The sequence below is a fragment of the Aotus nancymaae genome, unplaced genomic scaffold (assembly GCF_030222135.1).
Source record: "Aotus nancymaae isolate 86718 unplaced genomic scaffold, 86718_ANA_hifiasm-v0.15.2.pri h1tg000032l_0, whole genome shotgun sequence".
NCBI classification, from domain to species: domain Eukaryota; kingdom Metazoa; phylum Chordata; class Mammalia; order Primates; family Aotidae; genus Aotus; species Aotus nancymaae.
The window spans coordinates 18,038,245-18,059,147 of record NW_026988445.1 but is presented as its reverse complement, the minus strand read 5'-3'; the positions used below and the strand labels follow the sequence as shown (position 1 = coordinate 18,059,147).

Here is a 20,903-nt window from a genome sequence, read left to right as displayed (position 1 = left end):
CCCCATCATTGCTAGGGGATGCTGAGTGTCATTCAGGGACCTTTACATTACAAGTTAAAGAAAACTCCATGCTGATTGGTTCACGCAACCAGAGTCATATTGGGGCTCATGTAACCAACAAGTCCAGCACTTTCAAGGTTCTGTTTGACCCAGCAGCTCAAAATGATACTGCTCAGGACCAGGTTGTCACCTTCCTCCCACTCCACCTGACCATTTCCCAAAATCTCAGCATTCTTCTCTTGGCTGGAAACAGCTGTGTCACCTGCAGACCTCCCACACTCATGCTCCTCTGTCCACAGTAAGTGGTTCTAGTTTTTGCAGAAGAAACAGGTTTCTGCCCTCTCCAAAGCCAAACCCCCTACCTCCATATCTCCTCACGTGTTCTTAGCTCTAATCATGTGGTTGGGGGTAGCATCACCTAGGGCAGTGGGAGCCCTCAGCTTGGGCTGGGGTCAGTCCCTCTCACCCAAACCATGCAGCTAAGGAATGGCAAATGCAGCCACTCTCCTAGAAGAGAAGCAGGGCATTATTTGTCTTGGAGAAGGAGGAGTGGACACCAGAGAGTAGAAATCATGTGTGTCCACCATGTACTCTTCTGTTTGCTGGGGCAGAGGGAGCTTAGGATATGAAAATTATTTTCAAAACAGACATTCCTACTACTTTTTACCAGCTCTTTTTAATAATTTGACTTAAAATAGGTTTAGTACTACTAATAACTGATATAATAATTAAGAATTATCAGTGAACTTGGTTATCTGAATTATTCCTGGCTTAATTTCAGGAACGGTGGTCATACTGTAGAAACTATCTCAGGATTGTACAGCCTGCTAACATCTAATTCAAAGTTTAGATGATGAGTAAAAGAGCCAATTTTATGACACCTTTTTGGACAGACGTCATTGGCATCACAAATAGAGTTTTGTATTATTATCAAGCAAAATTTCTATGGAGACTGCCTTCAGCATACATTCGTTTGTTGATATTTGGTAGGGATACTCACTGGCATTTGAAATGGATTTTCTTGACTACGTTATCCATTCACAAATTTAATGGGCTAGACTATTAGAAAGTATATGCAAGTGCTAGATTGGATTTCTGATTGATTTTACTTTCTTCCGCCACTCTAAATGAATGTGGCCCAGCTGTTGTGGAAATGATAAATATTGAGTGAGTGGAATCTTTTACCACTTGACTGCCCTTTTCTTGTAATTCTTCGTTGATGGTGACTTTGAAGCCACAGTTCAACTTCATCCTAGGCTTTTGCTCAGCTTGGAATTGAGTCATTGAATGGAATCTTTTTGAAACTTCCTCTTGCCTGCCCTCCAACCTGCACAGGAGGCGAGGAGGAGGGATGGGATTTACAGCATTTGCCTTGTTTTCTGTGTGCTGAGTGAAAGGCATTAGAGCACAAGGGGCCAACCTATCAAGTCACACACCTGCAAACTCTGAAATGCCAAGCCCCAGGTAGGGCATGGGCGGCCATGAGGAATGCTCCCTCAGCCCCGTACCTTCCTCTTCTGTCCCAGTTCAGGCAGCCTTGCAGCCCCCTTGGAGCTGAGGCCTACTGCTGGAGGGCCTGGGTTGTGACTGGGAGCAAGTAGCCCAGGTAATGAGAGCAGAATAAACTTTCAGAAACTGACATGGGTGACCATCCTGGCTAACACCACATTTCTGCCTCCAAGTGCTCTGTGCCCCTGGCCTGTGTGTTATTTTCTTCACAACACCCACCCCTAGCTGAAATTGATTGTGTTTACTGCGTATTCCTTCTCATGAGAAGGTCACGTATTGCTACCTTGTCTTCACTGGAGCATCTGTGTTTTGAGCTGATAGGGTCATGGCCTGTCTTGTTTGCTTGTATCCACAGCACTTAGTACAGTTCTGTGCACATGGCAGGCATCTGAATATTTTTTAAATGAAGGAAGGAACTAGGAAAAGTGCTTGATAAATGCTTATTGATGGAGTTAATAAACCAGTGCCTGGGTAACCTAGGGAAATAGGAGGAATGTGGGATCCATCATTCCCAGTTCACAATGTCAGGAGCCCCGGTCAGCATATGGTGTACTCTTAATTCTTTAACTTTGGTTTTTCACCACAACACCATAGCAGCCTCCTCTAGCCGCAAGCACACACACACGCATTCCTTGACAGCCACCCGGGAGTTAAGTCAGTACAGAACTGTATATATGGCATGGTTCCAAGATTGTACTAAGGAGGCAAAGGGAGGACTTAAAACTCTTTAAGACAAGTTACACTCTTGTGAGGAAGAAGGGAGGTGAACAGGAATCATCTATTAAGCAGGACAGGCATATATCTAGCCTGCTTTCTCCTGCTGCTCAGTTCTTTTAGTTCAGCAAACACATTTTTTTCTTTCTTCTAGGGCAGGGCACTTAGATAAGAGCTCATACAAAGCAGTATTTATGTTAGCCTAACTAAGGCTTTGCAAAATGAAGTAAATCAACTGCAAAAACAAACCCCGTGTTCTGGATTCTCCTGTAAATGGCACACACAATGTTGTGTTGTATATCATTATTCATGACACCATACCATTTATCCTGGTACAAATGATTGACTATCAACAGTATAACTCTGAAAGAAAAACATTAGTCCAGAAGGAAAGGATTCATGAGAAGTTTGTAAGCAACATTCTAGAATGTTTATTAGCTTCAGAGAACACTTCTGTGATGATACAACTGTTACTAAACAAGGAATTGTGCCATATCACTCATCAAATGGATTTTGTACATTTTTTCTTCAAGTTAACTTTAAAATATCTTACAGTTGAGATAAAAGACATTTTTGATGAAGCCTAATTTTTAGAAAATGTTATAAAACAAATGGAAAAATACATAGTTTGTGGTCGCACTATCATTACCTATACATTTTCAAAAGTATACACTTTGGTCATTTTAAGGGGAAAAGGTGAGTAACCTCCACACATGCAGCATATTAACTGTACCATGATTTTGAGTGTCCCAGGCCTTTACCAACACAACATCTCAGGGATCATCAAAGGATTTGAAATATCTGAAACACAGTCAGTGGAAGGCAGTGCAGTCTCTCATCAGGTTCTTAATGGAGAAACTAAGGCCATAAGCCTTAGTGGGACACTTGGAAAACTAGCATGTGGGCTGTCTATTAGATAACAGTATTGCATTCATGCCTGATGTCCTGTACATGCCATTACTTGGTTAATTATTGGGGGGATGTCCTTATTCTTGGGAAGTAAATGCTGAAATATAGGAGTATGATGTCTTCATTCTTGCAACAAATTCTCAGATGGTTCAGAGAGGAATTAGTGGATCTAGACAAAGGGTATGTGGATGTTTATTCTTTACTTCTTCTGTAGTTCTGCAATTTTTCACAGTACAAGAGAAAATAACATATAGGGCTTCAGAGCCCATTATCCAGACATGGAGTTTTCACATTAGGGTTACCTAACTGGCGTGCACCCCAGTGAGTGGGAAGAGTTCATTAGCTTCTGTTCTTCGTACCTGTTGATCACTTGCTTCACTCCTCAAGTCGCCTTGGTCATTATGCTTTACTGTTCTCTCGACCTGGTGTTCCATGGGTGGATGTCATTGGAGAGGCAGTGCAGCATCTTTCTGAGGCCCAGAGTTAGTGCCCAGAGGGAGGGACCCGCCAGTCCTACTCAAGGGCACCAGACCAGCCGCCAGCAACTAAGTTACTTCATAGGAGTAGATGAGGCACTTCGTTTGTTGTTTAATTTTATTTAATACCACACTGTTTTCCAGAACGCAGAGACCTCAAAAATGGGTCAGTTTGTTTCTTTATTTCCTCTTGAACCTCTACAAAAGTTTCATTTTAATATCATTCTTATTTTTATACTTTCTTCGTCTTTTATGATACTTGCTTTATATATGTATCAGAAAAGGTCTGTGCTCACCTGGGGTTTCAGAGTAAGATTGTATTTCAGCATACTGGGGAGCTTGCTACCTCAAGAACCCTGTGTTAAACTCTTTCAAGAGAAAAGACTCCTACTCATGAATAATCATTTCCTGGGTCACTTTCTATAACTACATATTTATATAATGCTCACCCTATGCTATGCACTGTTCTAAGTGCTTCACTAATATTAACTCAGATAATCTTCAGAGAAACCCTCGGAGGTAGATACTGTTATTATCCTCATTTTACAGATGAGAAAACTGAGGTTAAGAAGCTTGCCCAGGGCCTTGCAGGGGTAAGGGACAGAGCTGGTGTTGGGACCCAGAATCCTTGCGTTGCACTCAACGTGTCAAGTTTGCTGAAAGTGAAGCCCGCCTGCTTTTCTGAATGCTGAGATTAGAAATATAATTTAAACTTTAAAAATTTTTCATATTTATAAAGTAACATATTCATTTTTCATAAAACATATTGTTGATCTTTCTAATTTAAGGAAAAGGTATTTCTGGTGGTGGATATATTGTCCACTTAATTTCTCAGTCAGCCGGGGTTGGGTAGTCCTTCTGGCCTTAGCTTAATTACTAACCTTGAAAATTTTTATTGTTTTTAGGGCCTCTGTCTGTTTCAGTATTGTTGCTGTTGTATCATATGATAATGCAGCAAACACCCCTGTAACTACCACCAGGTTAAGGACTAGAACATTGCTGTGTCTGGAAGCTCTCTGCATCCTACCCAATTACAACCCCTTCTCTTCTCCCTTGAGGTAGCCACTGACCTGGCTTTTGTGATAATCATCCCCTCATTTTCTTTACATTTTCCTGAATGACATGTTGTTGTTTTACCTGTTTATGCACTTTATTAAGAAATTGGCTCATGATCATTGTATTCTTTGTGACTTGCTTCTTCTCTACATTGTTCATGAGATTGCCCAAGTCGTCTGTAGCCTCAGTCCATTCATTCATAGAGTATTCCGTGTATTCATTCATAGTTATTAACTGAATATCCTTCTACTACTGATAATTTGGATTGCTGCCATTGGGGAGTTCTTAAAATCAATGCTTCTAATTAACATTGTTCCATGTTTACAGTTGCACGTGCAACAGGGGTTTATTGTGTGTATACACGAAGTGGAATTGCCGTATCGTGAGCTCTGCAGGTGCACACACCTTCATAGGTAGTGCTCAAACCGTTTCATGCACTTTTAACTCCCGCCAGCAGTAGTAAAGTACCCACTGCCCCAGTTCTTAGTAGCACTAGGTCACTGGGTATTGTCAGGCATTCTCATTTTTGCCTGTCTGGTGAGTATGTAATGGTATTCCATTATGGTTTGCATTGGCACTTCCTTGGTGACATTTGAGTTTGAGCACCATTCCTTGGTGACAATTGAGTTTGAGCACCTTCTCCGATAAACATATTCACCATTTGAGTATGTCCTCTTTTGAAGCATCAGTTTAGGAATGTTGCCCATTTTTCTATCAGATTTCCCCGGCCATATTTTTAACATCCTTCCTGCCACAGGCATACAACTTACATGTGAATAACCTTAGCCTATGTAAAATGAGGCTTCCTAGCAAGCTCCATGGTAGAAAGAAGGCTCCATCTGCCTCCCTGTGCCTAATTTTGCTCACGGAGAAAGACTTGAGTAAAGCCTTGTGGCTCTGAATTTGGCCGTGTGCCAGCCCTGCTGAAATCTGATTGTATTGCAGCTTTTGTCTGTTTTGCTCCTCAGTGGTTCTCACCATTCAGGAAGCCCTTCAGCTCACTGTTCAAAAAATAGTGGGTCTCTGGATTCATCCAAAGTCTACATCGTGTCGCACAGCAGCGGACAACAGGTTCCTGGGTCCATGTCCAAGCCCTACCACAGACAAGGGGCAGTGAACAAATATGTCATCGGCTGGAAGAAATCGGAAGGCAGCCCACCGCCCGAGGAGCCAGAAGTGACTGAATGTCCCGGGTAGGGTGGTCGGCTATTCTTCTCTGGGCAGTATTTTTCACTGTGGGGATTGACTAAGCAAATATATTTTCCTCCCAAGGGAAATACATTCTAAAAAAGAATAATGTAGACACATCTTTCTTAAACTCTTTAAATGTTGATGTTTATATTCCTCTATAAAATTATTCTCTTTTCTTGATTTTTACATACAAATTGAAAAGAAATCTGTGTTCTTTGCTTTTATATTCAAATCTGACTGCAATGGAAAAGTCATGGTAACATGCTACTGAAGGTGTGAGGATAGATTCTCTGTAAATACACAAGGTCAAAGGCAGTTCAAATTCCCACAGACTCCTGTATGTTTCTTAAAGTTGCCATGTAAGTGACATCCTAACAGAAAAAAGTATGGTTCTTAATTTTAGCATGACTTCCAGTTTTCCTTTTAGATGTTAGGTTTGAGGTGGCAGGGGTCATGTAGGGAAGGATGCTTTGTATCTGTTTGAAAAAGAAAAGATTTTAAAATACTGATAATCCATCTTATAACACTTGTGTAAACTAAGCTGATGCCTCTGTGAAGAGACAGGTAAAGAACTCGCATTTCAAGAATGCAGAGCAAGGCTGGTTGGGGCTAAGTAACTATTTGCTTATATTGTAAAGAAGCTGAACAGATCCTCATGCTAAATTATCTGTGTGCTTTGCTGTACCTGCCTGCAATAGCATCATCAGGCGTGTGGCGCCAAGCATGGCATGCACCCACGCTGGGATGGCTCTTCAGAGAGAGCCTCTAGATTGTACGCTTTGCTGGTGAACCAATATCACTTTTTTCTCTTAAAAACGATTCTATGTCTTAAATACAGCTTGTATGATAATGCCTTCTAAATTAAAAATTATTTTAGTACTTAAATTGAACATGGAATCTTTCGTTAAAAAAATCATGTCAATCATTGCAAATGACTTATTTAGGAAGGAATTTCATAGTGATAACTAGCCCTTTTTATTATAAATGAAAATGTTAGAATGATACATCGGTATTTCTGTCTAATAAGAGTCTTCTGAATGCTTCACAGGAATCCATTCCAAGCCTGTTTTAAGTTCTATGAAATATTTTTAGAAGCGTTTTGTATGTTGCCGTAGTACTATGTTTAGGCGAAGGATTCTCTTGGAAAGTCAGGGAAGTGTGAAAGGAGCCCATTTGGACAGGTTTCATGCAAAAGCCCAGGGTTTATGCATTTTCACACACTGGTTTGATGGCACTAACGTTCAGTGAAAGTGAGGCAGTGTCAGGAATGAGGTGAGAAAGGGGTGTGGTGTCTCTGAGTCGCAGTCTGTGCACACTAGAGGAGACTGACAGTATGTCCCTGCTGGAGCTTCTCACCTGGGGACCCCTGTGGTGTGCAAGGCAAATGGCACTTCCCATACATGTTCTTGGCTATAGAAGTTCCTCTGTCCTAACTCACATTTTATGGGGAGGATTTGAGATGATAACTCAAACTGGTTGTCATCACAAGAGGTCGTTGCTGGTATTCGAGACCAGGGGTCCTGGTCAATGTGCCAGCTCATCCTGGCAGATGTAGCAGGTGTCCCAGGCCCTGCCCAGCAACACAAAATGTTTCTAAGGCAAGACAATCATACAAGACTGCACTAACTAGATTTGAAGTTTTAGCAAAAGTGTTTTACCAGATCACTGAAAGATATGCTTAGAAAACAGTCAGACAAGTACAGCATATTTGTACCATGGAGAATTAGGGAACATCAGTGTCTCATTGTACACCAAAAAGAAATCAGTTGTGCCCTCCAGAAGTTTCACATAGGCCAGTTATTTCTCAAAATCATATTGTGGAAACCCTACTGTTAATTTTGTTAATGATATCATCTTACATTTTTAAATAATATATGCAAAGGAGCAGTTCTGTCTCAGTCTCCTGTGCAGCCATTCATGCTGTTTCCTCTGCCTAAATGCCCTTTGTGAGTTTCTGAGCCCAACCAGCACCCTCCTAAAGGGGCTGTTCTCGGCACTCGCTAGCCCGGTACTTCCTACAGTGACTTCTCACTTGATCAGTCATCTTGGCCTGCAAGGCACACACAATATATACACACCACATGCACACACACATGGACTTGGGCTCCTGTGCAAGCCTGTGTCCTGCTTACTGCTCTACTCACAGTGACTGGCACAGAGTAAACCCTCGGAGCATATTTATGACACATCATTGGATAATATCTTTAAATTACTAGTTTAGCAGAGAAAGCTAGTGATTTTTATTGAAACACATATAAACTAGAACAGCACATTGTAATGATAATTATATATATAATGTTATTATCCATGCATTTTTTTTCCCCTGCATCTTTCCCAAAACACATTCGGACTGGAGCTCTTGAGCACCACCTAACTCACTTCAGGATCAAATGTTGGGCGCTTCTTGGATGCACTCTTCATGAAAGCTACAATGTTTTGTTTTCCTCATGTGGCTTTTGTGCAAAAGCTCTCCAGGGTCTTGGGTTCTTGTTGTAGCTCCCATTTTCACGTCTGCCATCCCACAGACCAACTAAATCTTAAGTAATGTTGTAAAAGTTACAAAAAGCTTCTTTTTTTACAGCTACTGTTTGTTCATGTTGTAACTTATTTAGGTTGTGCTTCAAGAACTGAGAGTTACAGGGAAACCGGTCCTACCTCAGGAACAAAGCAAGAGCCATAGAGGATTTTAGAGATATCCTTCTTAATTTTGAGCATGTTTGTGTATGTTTCTTCTTCTAGTAATTTCCCAGTGAGCTGTCATAAAATGACAAGATAGCCTAGCTTTTGAAATAAAGAGTCATCTCAGAGGCACACAGCAATAACATTCAGGTCATTCTCTAGCTCGCTGCTGTGGGCTATGAATTCCTAGAATGTTATGTTTCAGGTTGTGTGGCAAAGACCGTTTGCCTCCACTGACAGTACAGCCACCGACTGTTTACTGTGTCCTCAGAGATATTTGGTTGCTCAGATTGTATTTTCAGAGTAAACCTTTTTAGAATGACTCCCCAGTTTTCTCCCTGTAAAGGAGCTGAAAACAATAATTCAGCTTGATACTCTTTTGTTGTCTATAAATAGATTTTTATGTTCTGATAATTAAGGGAGACAGCTGCTTTATTTATCCAAACAGCTTTGTGAAATTGCTGATGGTAAAACATGCTTAGCGCATGACTAAATTGATGACTCTTAAACCCTGGGCTCCCTCAGGTGGCTTCCTCTCTGTTCCTTGGGTACCATCGGGCCCTGGTTGTCCAGCCGCGAGAGAAAGGCTCTCAAATTTCTGAGAAGCACAAGGGTTGCTTCAAAAGGCATATGATAATCTCTGATGAATTATTGAAACTGTGTTTTCTGACACAGATTAGGAAAGGGAAAACACAGCCGTATTTTAAAAGTTGGCTGTGTGGGTTTTTTTCATCCTGGGCTTTGGGGATCTGATTTGTTTCTGAATTATTCAGACATCTAACTTTGTAGTTGAGCTCGTTTCACAAATGTGAAATGGCATGAGAATTTGGAGCAAATGCAGCAAAAGTGAACTGACTTAAGACCTAAGAATTGTTTGTATGCATTCGTGGTTGTTGAAACTGGTTACTAGGTTTTAATTCTTACCACTACAGGCGCTTTACAAATAGGCTTAATTTCCATTCTGATTGTTTTCAACAGGATGTATAGTGAGATGGATGTCATGTCTGCAGCAACTCAGCATCAGACCGTAGTGGGAGATGCCATTGCAGAGACTCAACATGTTCTGTCTAAAGAAGATTTTCTGAAATTGATGCTTCCTGACAGCCCCTTAGTGGAGGAGGGGCGAAGAAAGGTTAGTGACTTATGGAGCTTTGAAGTTACCAGAAATACTAAAAAAAAAAAGTCTAAAGAAACTCAAGGGTTTCCAGAGTACTCCCACACGCTTCATCGCTCATGACCGTACCAACAACCCACTGCACATAGCTGACTGTTGCCAGTTTTGATTCTATCAGTATGTAAAGGGAGCCTGAGAGAGGTTAAGAAGGCTGTTTTTAAAATCTCAGACACAGCTAAAAGTCGGGCTGGCCTAGCTTCAAATCCTGGCTCCAGCAATGATTAGCTGCATGACTTTATGCAAGTGGCTTGGCCTCTTGACCTCAGTGCTCTCATCTGAAAAAAGGAGATCATAATAATTGAATTGTGAAGTTACAGGGAAGATAAGAAGTAATGTGTGAAGAGCCTAGTACAGCTCCTGGACATACTAGTGATCATGAACAGTAGTTGTTAAAATTCACAGCACCTGACTTTTGTTTCAGAGCTCTAGCCTCTGCTCCAAGCTGTCTCTCCTTAAATGTAATCCTGTTCCAGAAGTGGACTGGAGTTAGACAACATACTTTCTGCTGGGCATTGGGTTGGAACTTGCACACTGCCATTTAGAGATACGAAGAAATCAGAGGGAAGGCCATGCTTTAATCTTAAAAACCAGCCCCAAGTTCAATGGCGTACCTTCGCCATTCACAATATAGTATTCCCTAGATAATGTTAGCTTGCTTATTGGCTTTAGTGTCATCATTATTACAATCTCTTCAGCCACTTTGCTAAACAATTCAAAATATTAAAAGGGACTTAAAGGCAGTTCAGCCCAGTCACTTCTTTCACCAAGTAACTGAGGCCCCAGATGATAAATGTGAAGTCTTCATAAATATTTGGTGCCAGAGTCAGCAACTGAGTCCTTGTCTCTCTCTCCTAATCCAGCACTCCCTCTTGTTCATAGGAAAAGGGAAAAGAAATCAGGTATTGCCATACTGGCCATGATCAGGATAAACTGCAGGTCTTTGTGCTTCTGTCTTCCCTATAGTAAAACAATTCTGCAATTAACCTAATTGTGTTTTTAGAACAACACTAATTAGACACTACTGCAAAGCTGCTTTAATCTAATATGCCTGTAATCAAGTTCTGAAGAACCTGCTGGTGGTCTGTGAAGAGGAAATCCCATAAGAACTCCATCGTAATGAGTCTTTTTTTAAAAAAAAACTTATATCAAGTCACGTACATGATACTGTATAAGCTTCGGTGCAAAGGCCGACTGCTGTACGAAGAGTGTAAATAGCTTTTCTTTTTGTAAGGTTGAACTTCTTGACATGTTTTTTTCTTCTAAGACAAATCACCTTCTTTTCATAGTGTAAATTTAACTTTGTAGCTCACATTCCAGTTAACGTTCATCAGGTGGAAAGACTTGACAAAATGCAATGAACACAGACAATAGGAATATTTTTAGACTTCTTTCTACATTCATAAATGTAAATAGCCATTTATTTGTTTGATGTGAACATTCTGGCTTTTACTATTGTTTACCTAAAAGGAATGTGGTTTGGTATGCAAAGAAAGTAGTTGAAAATTCACATTTGATTTCACTTTTTTTGAGTATTCCACCACTCGTTTCTTTACTAAGAATTTTTCCTACCCTATCTGTAATTAAACACAACAATAATTTTAATGGTTCATTTAAGTCTGGTTATGATCCATTACTCTAACTCAATTTTCAACAATTATACAGACTTTTGCAAGTGATACTTTTAAGTGGACAGTAAGACTTTATTCGACTGCTGCTATTTTTTTTGAAATGTGTTTATGTGGCCTAGAAAGCTCCAGTGTTCAAAATTTGTCTTATTATTATTGATTGGATTGAACCTCATATGCAGTTGACTGGTAGAGAAATTGCCTAATATTACAATGTAGTCATTTCAAATTAAAATCAAACCAGTATTAAGTGTGGCTTTGAATAACTATTGCCTGAAATGGCATCCTTATATAATTCCAGGAACTATCACTGCTATAAGGATATGGAGGTTTCATTTAACATTTCAGAGTTAATAAAGCTGTGCATGTCTAATTCATGGTAATATTTCATAGAATGTCAAAGGAGGAAAACATAAAATCTAATAAGTGCACCAAAGCCCTGGTGCATTTCCCTTGATCACCTGCATGCCGCGTTGAGCAATCCTGAGCTAACAGAGAAAACTCAGAGGCTATCACAGTAGTATGTGAAACCACTGGACTTGGTCAAACAAGCCACATGCATTTGTTTTGTAATGTCTGTTCCCTCCTCTCACCTTGTTTAAACCCTAGTTTTCGTTCTATGGGAACCTGTCTCCAAGGAGGTCGCTTTACCGCACGCTGTCTGATGAGAGCATCTGCAGCAACAGGAGGGGGTCCTCCTTTGGCAGTTCTCGGAGTTCCATGCTTGACCAAGCCCTGCCCAACGACATTCTGTTCAGCACCACCCCACCCTACCACAGCACGCTGCCTCCACGGACCCACCCCGCACCTAGCATGGGAAGCCTGAGAAGTAAGTGAGGGGCTGGCCGCTCCCTGGCCAACGCTGAGGGTGGGCTGATCACACAACTCCTACCTCAGTGAGCTCTGAGGGTGGCATGGTTTGGGAGTTTATTTTGTTTTAATTAAATATGCATCATTTGGCATTTTTCTTTTAAATAACTTTCAAATATAAAAGCCCCAGAGTGGACATTTTGAAAAAGTTAGGTAATGCTACCTATTTTGAAAGAAATTGAGAAACTCATATTAGATATTTCTGTCAAGTCCAATAGTGACTTCTGTATCATATCTCAGCTATCATATCTGTAAAGGAAAAAAAAAATGTTTAAAGCCTGATTTAATTAAAAAAAAAAAAAACTGATATAAGGAGTTGGGTTTTCAGTGGGCGGCGGCAAGGAGGGATGTCTAGTTTTCTAGCCTTCAGTTTCTTTGTATAGTTCAGTTCCCGGGGACAGGAAGGAGGCACATGTGCCTCGGGAGACCTGCCTCCTAGACTGGGCTGTACCTGTGGGTGGCTTTGTGTTCCTGTGCAGATAACTTGTGTTCTCTTGTGTCCCCACTTACTTCAATTTACTAGTTACAGGTCAACCTGATGATTTCTAGATGATTTTCCTTCAAATCCCCAAAATCTTTGATTTTTAAATAGTATCAAGTTTTCATTAATGTCACTTTTTAAGGGCACTTTTTTCCTTGTGTTAGTCAGCCTTATTTCCTTTATACTTATTGTTTTTTTTAATTATACAGAGAGAATGGGAATTTAATCAGAAATGTATTCATTGCCAAGTTTTTTTTTATTCCATCATAGAAAATATTATCTTTAGAACCAATTTAAACTTCATTACACACATAGAATTCCTAGGCTAAATGAAATCAAAATTCTAGTAATGTTTCTAATGTTTAACATAATTGGAAATGAACCTTATCTTATAAAATTCTTAATCTATTTCTTTAAGTAACATAGTAACCTGCCTGTTATAAAGAGTTCTTTTACCTAAATTGAAGAAACCTTTCAACGCCTTCTTGACAACCATGTGAAATGTCAGACAGACCTATCCCACTTTCCTAATATTTCTCCTGCTGTTTTCCCATTTTTGTAAATAGGCAACTTTAATGTCCTCTTAAAAGCTTTCGTCAAACCAACAAAACTCTATTTTCCTGCAAATGTTATTTCATTTACAGTGTTTGAAGTGTGCTTGTGAATTCTCTGCATGTTATGTTGGTCTTACATTCTACCCTTCATTTTTGTTTCCATGTGAAAGATGTATATCTTTTTGTTTTTTTAGCTTCACTTAAAAATATGTATATACTTTTTAGAGCGGTTTTAGGTTCACACCAAAAAGTACAGGGATTTTCCACATACCTCCCCAACACGTTTCCCCTGCTGTCAACAAGCCCCTGCCCTCGCAGAGTGGCAGTAGTACATGTGTTATAATCGATGAACCTACGTTGACAGATCAATATCACCCAAAGGCCCTGGTTTACATTAGGTTTCATTCTTGGTGTTGTGAATTCTGTGGGTTTCTACAAATGTGTAAAATGACATGTATCTGCCATTATAGTATCATTCTGAGTAGTTACACTGCCCAAAAAATCCTCTGTGCTCTGCCTTTTCATCCCTCCCTCTCCTCTAGCTCCTGGCAACCACTAATCTTTTTGCCATTTCTATGGTTTTACCTTTTCTAGAATGTCATGTAGTTGGAATCCTACAGTATGCAGCCTTTTCAGACTGGCCTCTTCTATTTAGTAATAAGCATTCAGCTTCTTCCATGTCTTTTCATGGCTTGATAGCTCATTTCTTTTTACAGCTGAATAATATTGCATCTTCTAGATGCACTGTAGTTGTTTATCTATTCGTATACTGGAGGACTGTATCCTTATTTAATGTGTTCAAAGGCACAATTAGGAAACAGTCAAGTTACACTATTCATTCACTGTCCTAGTTGAAAACTGCCTTACTTGTCTTCTTTTTTATGTCTCTAGAAAAAGCACTAAGAGTTTTCCTTGCCATTTGCTGTTCTTTAAAAAGAAATCTTCTTATTTGGTGATACATCTCCTCCAATAGCTATACATAAGAAACTACTCAGAAAAAGTTCTCTAGGCTTGATGGATGAACTAACAAAATGTAAATCAGAAAGCTGGAAGTAATTCGTATTGATGTCTAATCCCCTAAAAACTTCTGATTTCTAACCCCCTGTCCATGGAAAGTTTTAAGCTTCCAGAATCTAGTTGTTTGGAGGTCTCTAGTTCCCCAGCCTTCTGACTACCACAGTCGCCTATGTGATTATAACTGCTCCTTGCCTTAACGATGGGGTCATGTCCGGATAAACCCATCATAAGTTGAAAATATTGTAAGTTGACCATGTATATGGTCACCTATCCTACTGAACGTCATAGCATTTCCTACCCTACCTTAAACATACTCAGCACACTTGCATTAGCCTCTAATTGGGCAAAATCATCTTGCAACACAGTACACCATACAGTATCAGGTATTTACCCATGGAATCTCGTGGCTGACTGGGAGCTCTGGCTCACTGCCACAGTTCGGCATTGTGACAGAGTGTCATAGCACATATCACTAGCTAGGGAAAAGTTCAAAATTCAAAATTTGAATTATGATTTCTACCAAGTGTGTATCACTTTTGCACCATTAAGATCTACTCAAGGCAGATTTTAATAATCCTCTTCTTTCTCTGGTTTCTGGCCATTCTGTAGACCCTCTCTAAGAAGATATCAACCTTTAAGAATAGTTTGACAGTCAAAAACTAGAGCAGCCCAGAAAGCTGAAATGTGAGTGTTAATGCCCAGAAGATGTCTTTGAGTGAGAAATGAGGAATATTTGAAGTTGCCCAGTAGTTTCTCTTAGTTTCTCAGAGAGACATCGCTTCACTTTAAAACTTGGAGCAGAGGTTGGTTCCAGATGGTTTTAAATAGCTGTGTAGATAGAGTTAGGCAGAAAACTCAGAAAGCACAGACATTCTTCTTTTAAACTTTAAAACTTAGAGCATTCCTAGGGAAGAGAGAATCTCACCAGGAGAGACTCAATCAGATTTTGTTTATAATTTGCAGGGAGGGTGGCATGGCAAAGTGCCAGTAACTGCCCATCTCTTCCCAGTGCATATTGGAAGACCTAATCTCTGTACTTTTTCTACATGTAATTATTATAGTCACGGGCTTCTCTTTCAGGTATTTTTAGCTTTTAAAAGTTACAGATTTGAATCCCTCTCAGTCTTTCTTCTCTTGAGACTAAGATCTTAATCTTTATACTTAACAAGCTCATTTTGGATGTAATTCATGTCATGATTCATCTATATTTCCTGTGAAGTTACTGAAATATGCTGTATCTTTATGTCTTCAACTTGGAGGTATGCAAATATCACCTGATCCAGCAGTTGAAAATATTTCTCAAACGTTTCTGCCTTGCTTTTAGGACCTTTGTTTTTGTCATTGTTAGATTGCAGAAGAAAATTTATTTAAGGGCCCAGATAAGAAAAACGATGAAAGTGGGCTTTTGAACACACAGTTCACAGGCCAGATAACCAGTGACATTGAAAAGCAGTCATAGTTTCCTTTTCTTCACTGGCAGATAGACACCTGGATTCATTCAGCACAATCTCAAGCATTGGCAGGCTCTCAGGTTTAAAGATAATTTTTTTGTTTTATTTATAGAACAGAGATCAAAACTATCCAGGAATGGTGAAATCTTCCTATGAGAATGGAATAATGAGAATTTTTAGATTTCAAAAATGAAAATACAGAATATTAGCTTATGTGTGGTGTCAAATCCTATGGTTCTGACCTATACATATCACAAAGAATGCCCCTTGAAGTTAAAAAGTGGGAGGGTGGGAGAGTTTGGAATAAATAAAATAAAATAGTATTTTAGTTATAATGTAATACTTGTTGCTTCAGACCACATGTGTAGACTTGTTGGTTTTGTGTTGTAGATGATAAGGACTACCTACCACCAGAAGAATCCTTACCAAGGGTGGCATGGCAAGGTGTCCCTCCACCTGCAAACAGGGTTTTAACTATTCAGTGTTTGACTAGGCAGTATTATTCAGTGTAATACTTCTTTCTCTTTTTTCAAATGTCCTCAGTGTTCCCTGTAGTAAACATTCATTGGTTTCTGAAAGTTTAATTGTGAAACCCCAGATATCTGACCACCAGGAAATGCTGTTGGGAGGCTCCTTGGCATTTATAATAACAGCAATAAACTCAGACTCAGTAAAGATAGTTACTGTGGGCCGGACGCTGTGGCTCAAGCCTGTAATCCCAGCACTTTGGGAGGCCGAGGCAGGTGGATCACGAGGTCAAGAGATCGAGACCATCCTGGTCAACACGGTGAAACTCCGTCTCTACTAATACAAAAAAAAATTAGCTGGGCATGGTGGCGCGTGCCTGTAATCCCAGCTACTCAGGAGGCTGAGGCAGGAGAATTGCCTGAACCCAGGAGGCAGAGGTTGCAGTGAGCTGAGACCGCGCCATTGCACTCCAGCCTGGGTAACAAGAGCGAAACTCTGTCTCAAAAAAAAAAAAAAAAAAGATAGTTACTGTGATTTCAGGTTTTGAGTAAACAGATGGGAAGCCACAAGATCAATGTCACGAGCCAGAGCAGGTGGCAGGTGGTGGTTCCCTGACATTACCCACCTTTCAGAATTCATGAGTGTCTTGAAAGGCTGAGTTAGGTCCACATGCAACATGGACAGTGAGAATTATGAGCACAGAGAAGCGTCTTCTTCAGAAGTGAGGTAGGATGGCATCTACCCAACTGTGCCCAAGAAATGCTTTCAGAAAGCGTCCTCCCTTCCCTCCTGTTTTTTAACTCATCCTGAGAACTCCCAGGAGGTATTATGGGTATAAAGTAAATTCAGTTACTATTATTTTCTACCCACTAAATGTCTCATCTTATTGACATTAGTATGTGATACCACATGCAACATTGGTTCAAGTTTCCAATCGGAAAAACTCTATGAGAAACTTTCTATACCAGGAGGTCACCGTGCTCTGTGTGGGGAGCCTGCAAATGTGCCCCACACATGTGTCACCTACTTTCCCGGGATGGCACCTGGGAAGCAAGCCAGCCACCCAACTGAAGAGGTCACTGTCTTAGTTGGCCAGAGAGCTGTGTGGGCTCCTGAGGCTTGGGAGAGCTGGATTTAAAATAACAGGCTTTGATACCTGAGGCAAGTGGTGCTTTTCCTGTAAAACTGCACAACTGAGGAGACCACAGTTCCAGCCACTGTGGCATCACAAAGCACAGGTGATCAGTTGCTCTTGCTCCTCCAGGTCTGTACCATGCATATCTTTTTTAAAATTATTTGTTTGTTTGAGATGGAGTTTATTTATTTATTTGAGATGGAATTTCACTCTTGTTGCCCAGGCTGAAGTGCAGTGGCGCTGTCCCCGCTCATTGCAACCTCTGCCTCCTGGGTTCAAGTGATTCTTCTGCTTCGGCCTCCCAAGTAGCTGGGTTATAGGTGCGTGCCACCACACTGGGCTGATTTTTTGTATTTTTAGTAGAAATGGAGTTTTACCATGTTAGCCAGGCTGATCTTTAACTCCTGACCTTAGGTGATCCACCTGCCTTGGCTTCCCAAAGTGCTGGGATTACAGGCACAAGCCACCATGCCCAGCCAGTACCGTGCACATCTTAATCCAAACCCCTCTCAGACCAACACCAGCAGTATTCTTCTGTTTGTTGACAGGGCTCTTTGAGGATAGAACTTGTGTCTTGTTAGTTATTCTGTCCCTAGGTTCTGATGTAGTACCTAGAATATAGTAGATGGTCAGTAAACATCATCTGGGTGTCGGTGGTAGTGATAAAAGTACTGCAAATAATTTTGGCTAATTTAGAATCTGTGTTAGGCTGTTCTTGCATTGCTGTAAAGAAATACCTGGGACTGGATAATTTATTAAAAGAAAAAGATTTAATTGGCTTTTGGTTCTTCAGACTATTGAGGAAGCATAGTGCTGGCCTCAGCTTCTGGTGAGGGCCTCAGGAAGCTACAGTCATGGTGGAAGGTGGAGTGGGGAGCAGGGGTGTCACAAAGCAAGAGAGGGAGGAAGACAGAGTCAAGGCGAGATGTCACATCCAGCCAAATCTCATGAGAACTCACTCACCATCACAATGATAGCACCAGGCCTTGAGGGATCCCCCCATGACTCCAATACCTTCCACCGGGCCCTACCTTCAACACTGGGAATTAGGTTTCAACATGAGATTTAGAGGGGACAACATCCAAACTAAGTCAGAGTCTTGAAGAAACAAAAATAAAAAAAGAATAGTAATTTTCAATGGAAAAGAAACTGTATGTGTTTTTCATGTTGATTATTCATGGAGATATATAGATGTCTTTCTTCGTCTAACAAGACTGCCATTAACGTAAGGCTCTTCCTGCTTATTGAAAATGATGGATTTTAGATTTAAATTCACATCTTTTCACAGTTTTTATTCCTAAACTATGCTCTTCATTAAGAAGCTTATCATTTGGGTCTCAGCCAAGTGTCCCCTCCTTGGACAGGCCTCCCCCAAACATGCCACCAAGCTTCACAGTCACATCACCCTGTTTTGTTTTCTGCAAAAGACTTAATCAGTCCTTGTGTTTTCTTGTTTATTCCTTTATTGTCTTGTCTTTGATGTAAAGCTTCATGAGAGCAGGACCTTGCCTCTCTTACTCACTGCTACACCCCCATCACATGGCAGGCAGTAGTCACTTATCAAATACATTGTGGGTAGACTGCTGAGTGGACAGTGCTCCAGACAGACTCCAGAGAAAAGGAGACGTCTAATCTGTGCTAACCGTCTTTGCCAGTTCTGCAGTGTCAGATAGAAGTCTCATTCACCACTGGAGAAGAGGGGACAATATTTTGTAATAAAGAAAAAAATGTCACCGGCAAATGTCCTTTGCTTCTTCTCCCTGCTTTACCAGCTATACAGATTAAAAGTAGTGAGTGGTTGCCCGGGCTTGTTTTTGGTTGTGAAATGTGCACCCCAAGACCATCTCAGATTCGAAAACCATCAATGCCACTTACTGTGTGGTCTCTGCATGCATTGCGTAGCAGGCAGCCAGCGGAGACCCTCAGAGCTGGTTGGCCGGGCTACTCTGTAGGCAGCTGGACCCACTCACCCATGTACTCTGGGACACCAAGATTCAGGTTTGTGCCTTGGCACGATTATGAATGGCCACATATCAGGAACTTTAGAGGTGCTTAGGAATTGTCAAAGCTTTAATTATTTAACCCAAGACTGTCAGGAAGCCACTCTATTGAGTATTGGGGAAAGATGGCTCTTTGAGCACACAGTTGAAGTAGGAACAAGAGGAAGGGGAAGTAAGGGACATTCACATCCCAGCTTGTGAATCAGGGGACTGGCCACCGTTCTCATTCCATTTTACCCCTCTTGTCTACTGTGTTAGTTTTCTCTTTTCCCGTCTCCTGTTATCACCAAGTAAGGATCTTGTTGTGTAGTGGTCTTAGGGGAAAAATGTAGATAGCACTTAGAATGTGCGTTAGGTTTGATTTTAGCCTTCAAGAATGCCAGAAGCTGGAGTGAAGGATTGTTTCTTTATAAACACAAAGAATATTCACAAGTTGTCATTTCTTAGTAAAACATGATTAACAAAATGTACTTTCTGTAGAAATGCTCTTATATCTGAATAAAATTCCATTCCGCTCCCTGATGCTTCCCCTCTGATGAGGGAAGGAGCCAGGACAGGGCTGCAGTGGGCCCAGATTCCAGCCTGCCTGACCTCCGCAGCCCTCACAGAGCTATGCTGTTCTTGCACCGTTTCCCGAAGAGCTCAGCCATGTGGAAATCAGTGACAAAAGTAATTGCTGCCTCCAAATATAATTTCTTTACACTCGGTGCAGAAAACCTGCCTTGAGCAAGCAGCATATGAGTTGGAGAGAGAGAAGGAAGTGGTTTTTTAAGTAAAGGAAGATCCCTGGGCCTCTTTACCTTTCTGCTTGAGGGTTGAATCCTAAGCCACTGAGACGGGACCTGACAGCCAGGTCAGCCCAGCCTTTGCTCAGCAGGGACGAGGATGCTCCTGGGAAACAGTGAGTGCTGGGTGCCCTCCTTCCCACCTCCCACTCCTGTTTGCTGCTTCCCGCTTCTGCTGTTTAACCTCTTTGCAAGGACAAGCATATCACACACAGAACAAGGAAAAACCAGTGTTGTTTCAAAGAAGAGCACATGGAGAAGGGGGTTGTGGAAACAGTGTAGACGATACATCCATTACTAGGTTCCCTTCAAAATAGAGGCAGGGAACAATTAGGTGGAATATTACCCCAACTTCTAAAGGTGGTAGGTAGCGTGGAAAATTGGTGTAGCTGTAACTGTTAGAGATCCGCTAAGAGCTGCATTTGTCAAGAGTCTCAAAAGTCTGTGGATCTCCTTCAAGGCCAGATTTACTAACCTATCTGTCTTAGTCCAGATGCCAGCATTTCACACCTACCTAAAAGGATGTGGGAATAAAAATTACAGGTGCATTTGGTTAATTATGCCCCTTACTTGACATAATTGCAGGCTCAGACAGCCAGGTGGTCATTATTTTGATTGTTCTAATTAGTCAGATGTGTTCACATGCAGCTGCATGCAGTATTCCGGGCAGGTTCAGAAAAGGCACATTAAAGAAAGTCCAGTAGAAGCCTTTTTAGAACTTGTCCTCAGATGCATAATAAGTTCTTAACGACTAGGATTATTAATGACATAAACCCTTAAAGTACCTTGATGAGAGCTTAAGGAGAAAA

The 20,903-nt window shown here is 41.0% G+C and overlaps 1 protein-coding gene across 7 annotated transcripts in view; it reads left to right on the top strand.

Moving 5' to 3' along the window:
- Positions 1 to 20,903, top strand: part of SIPA1L2 (signal induced proliferation associated 1 like 2) — a 240,857-nt gene that overhangs the window by 202,934 nt on the left and 17,020 nt on the right. For all 7 annotated transcript variants that reach the window (XR_010345113.1, XM_064383605.1, XM_064383603.1 and 4 more), the window contains 3 exons: positions 5,633 to 5,857; positions 9,513 to 9,666; positions 11,943 to 12,162. Coding sequence is in view for 6 of the 7 variants with exons in the window: in XM_064383605.1 (XP_064239675.1) it covers positions 5,633 to 5,857; positions 9,513 to 9,666; positions 11,943 to 12,162 (599 nt within the window). In the remaining variant the exon portion in view is untranslated. The remainder of the gene's footprint in view (positions 1 to 5,632; positions 5,858 to 9,512; positions 9,667 to 11,942; positions 12,163 to 20,903) is intronic.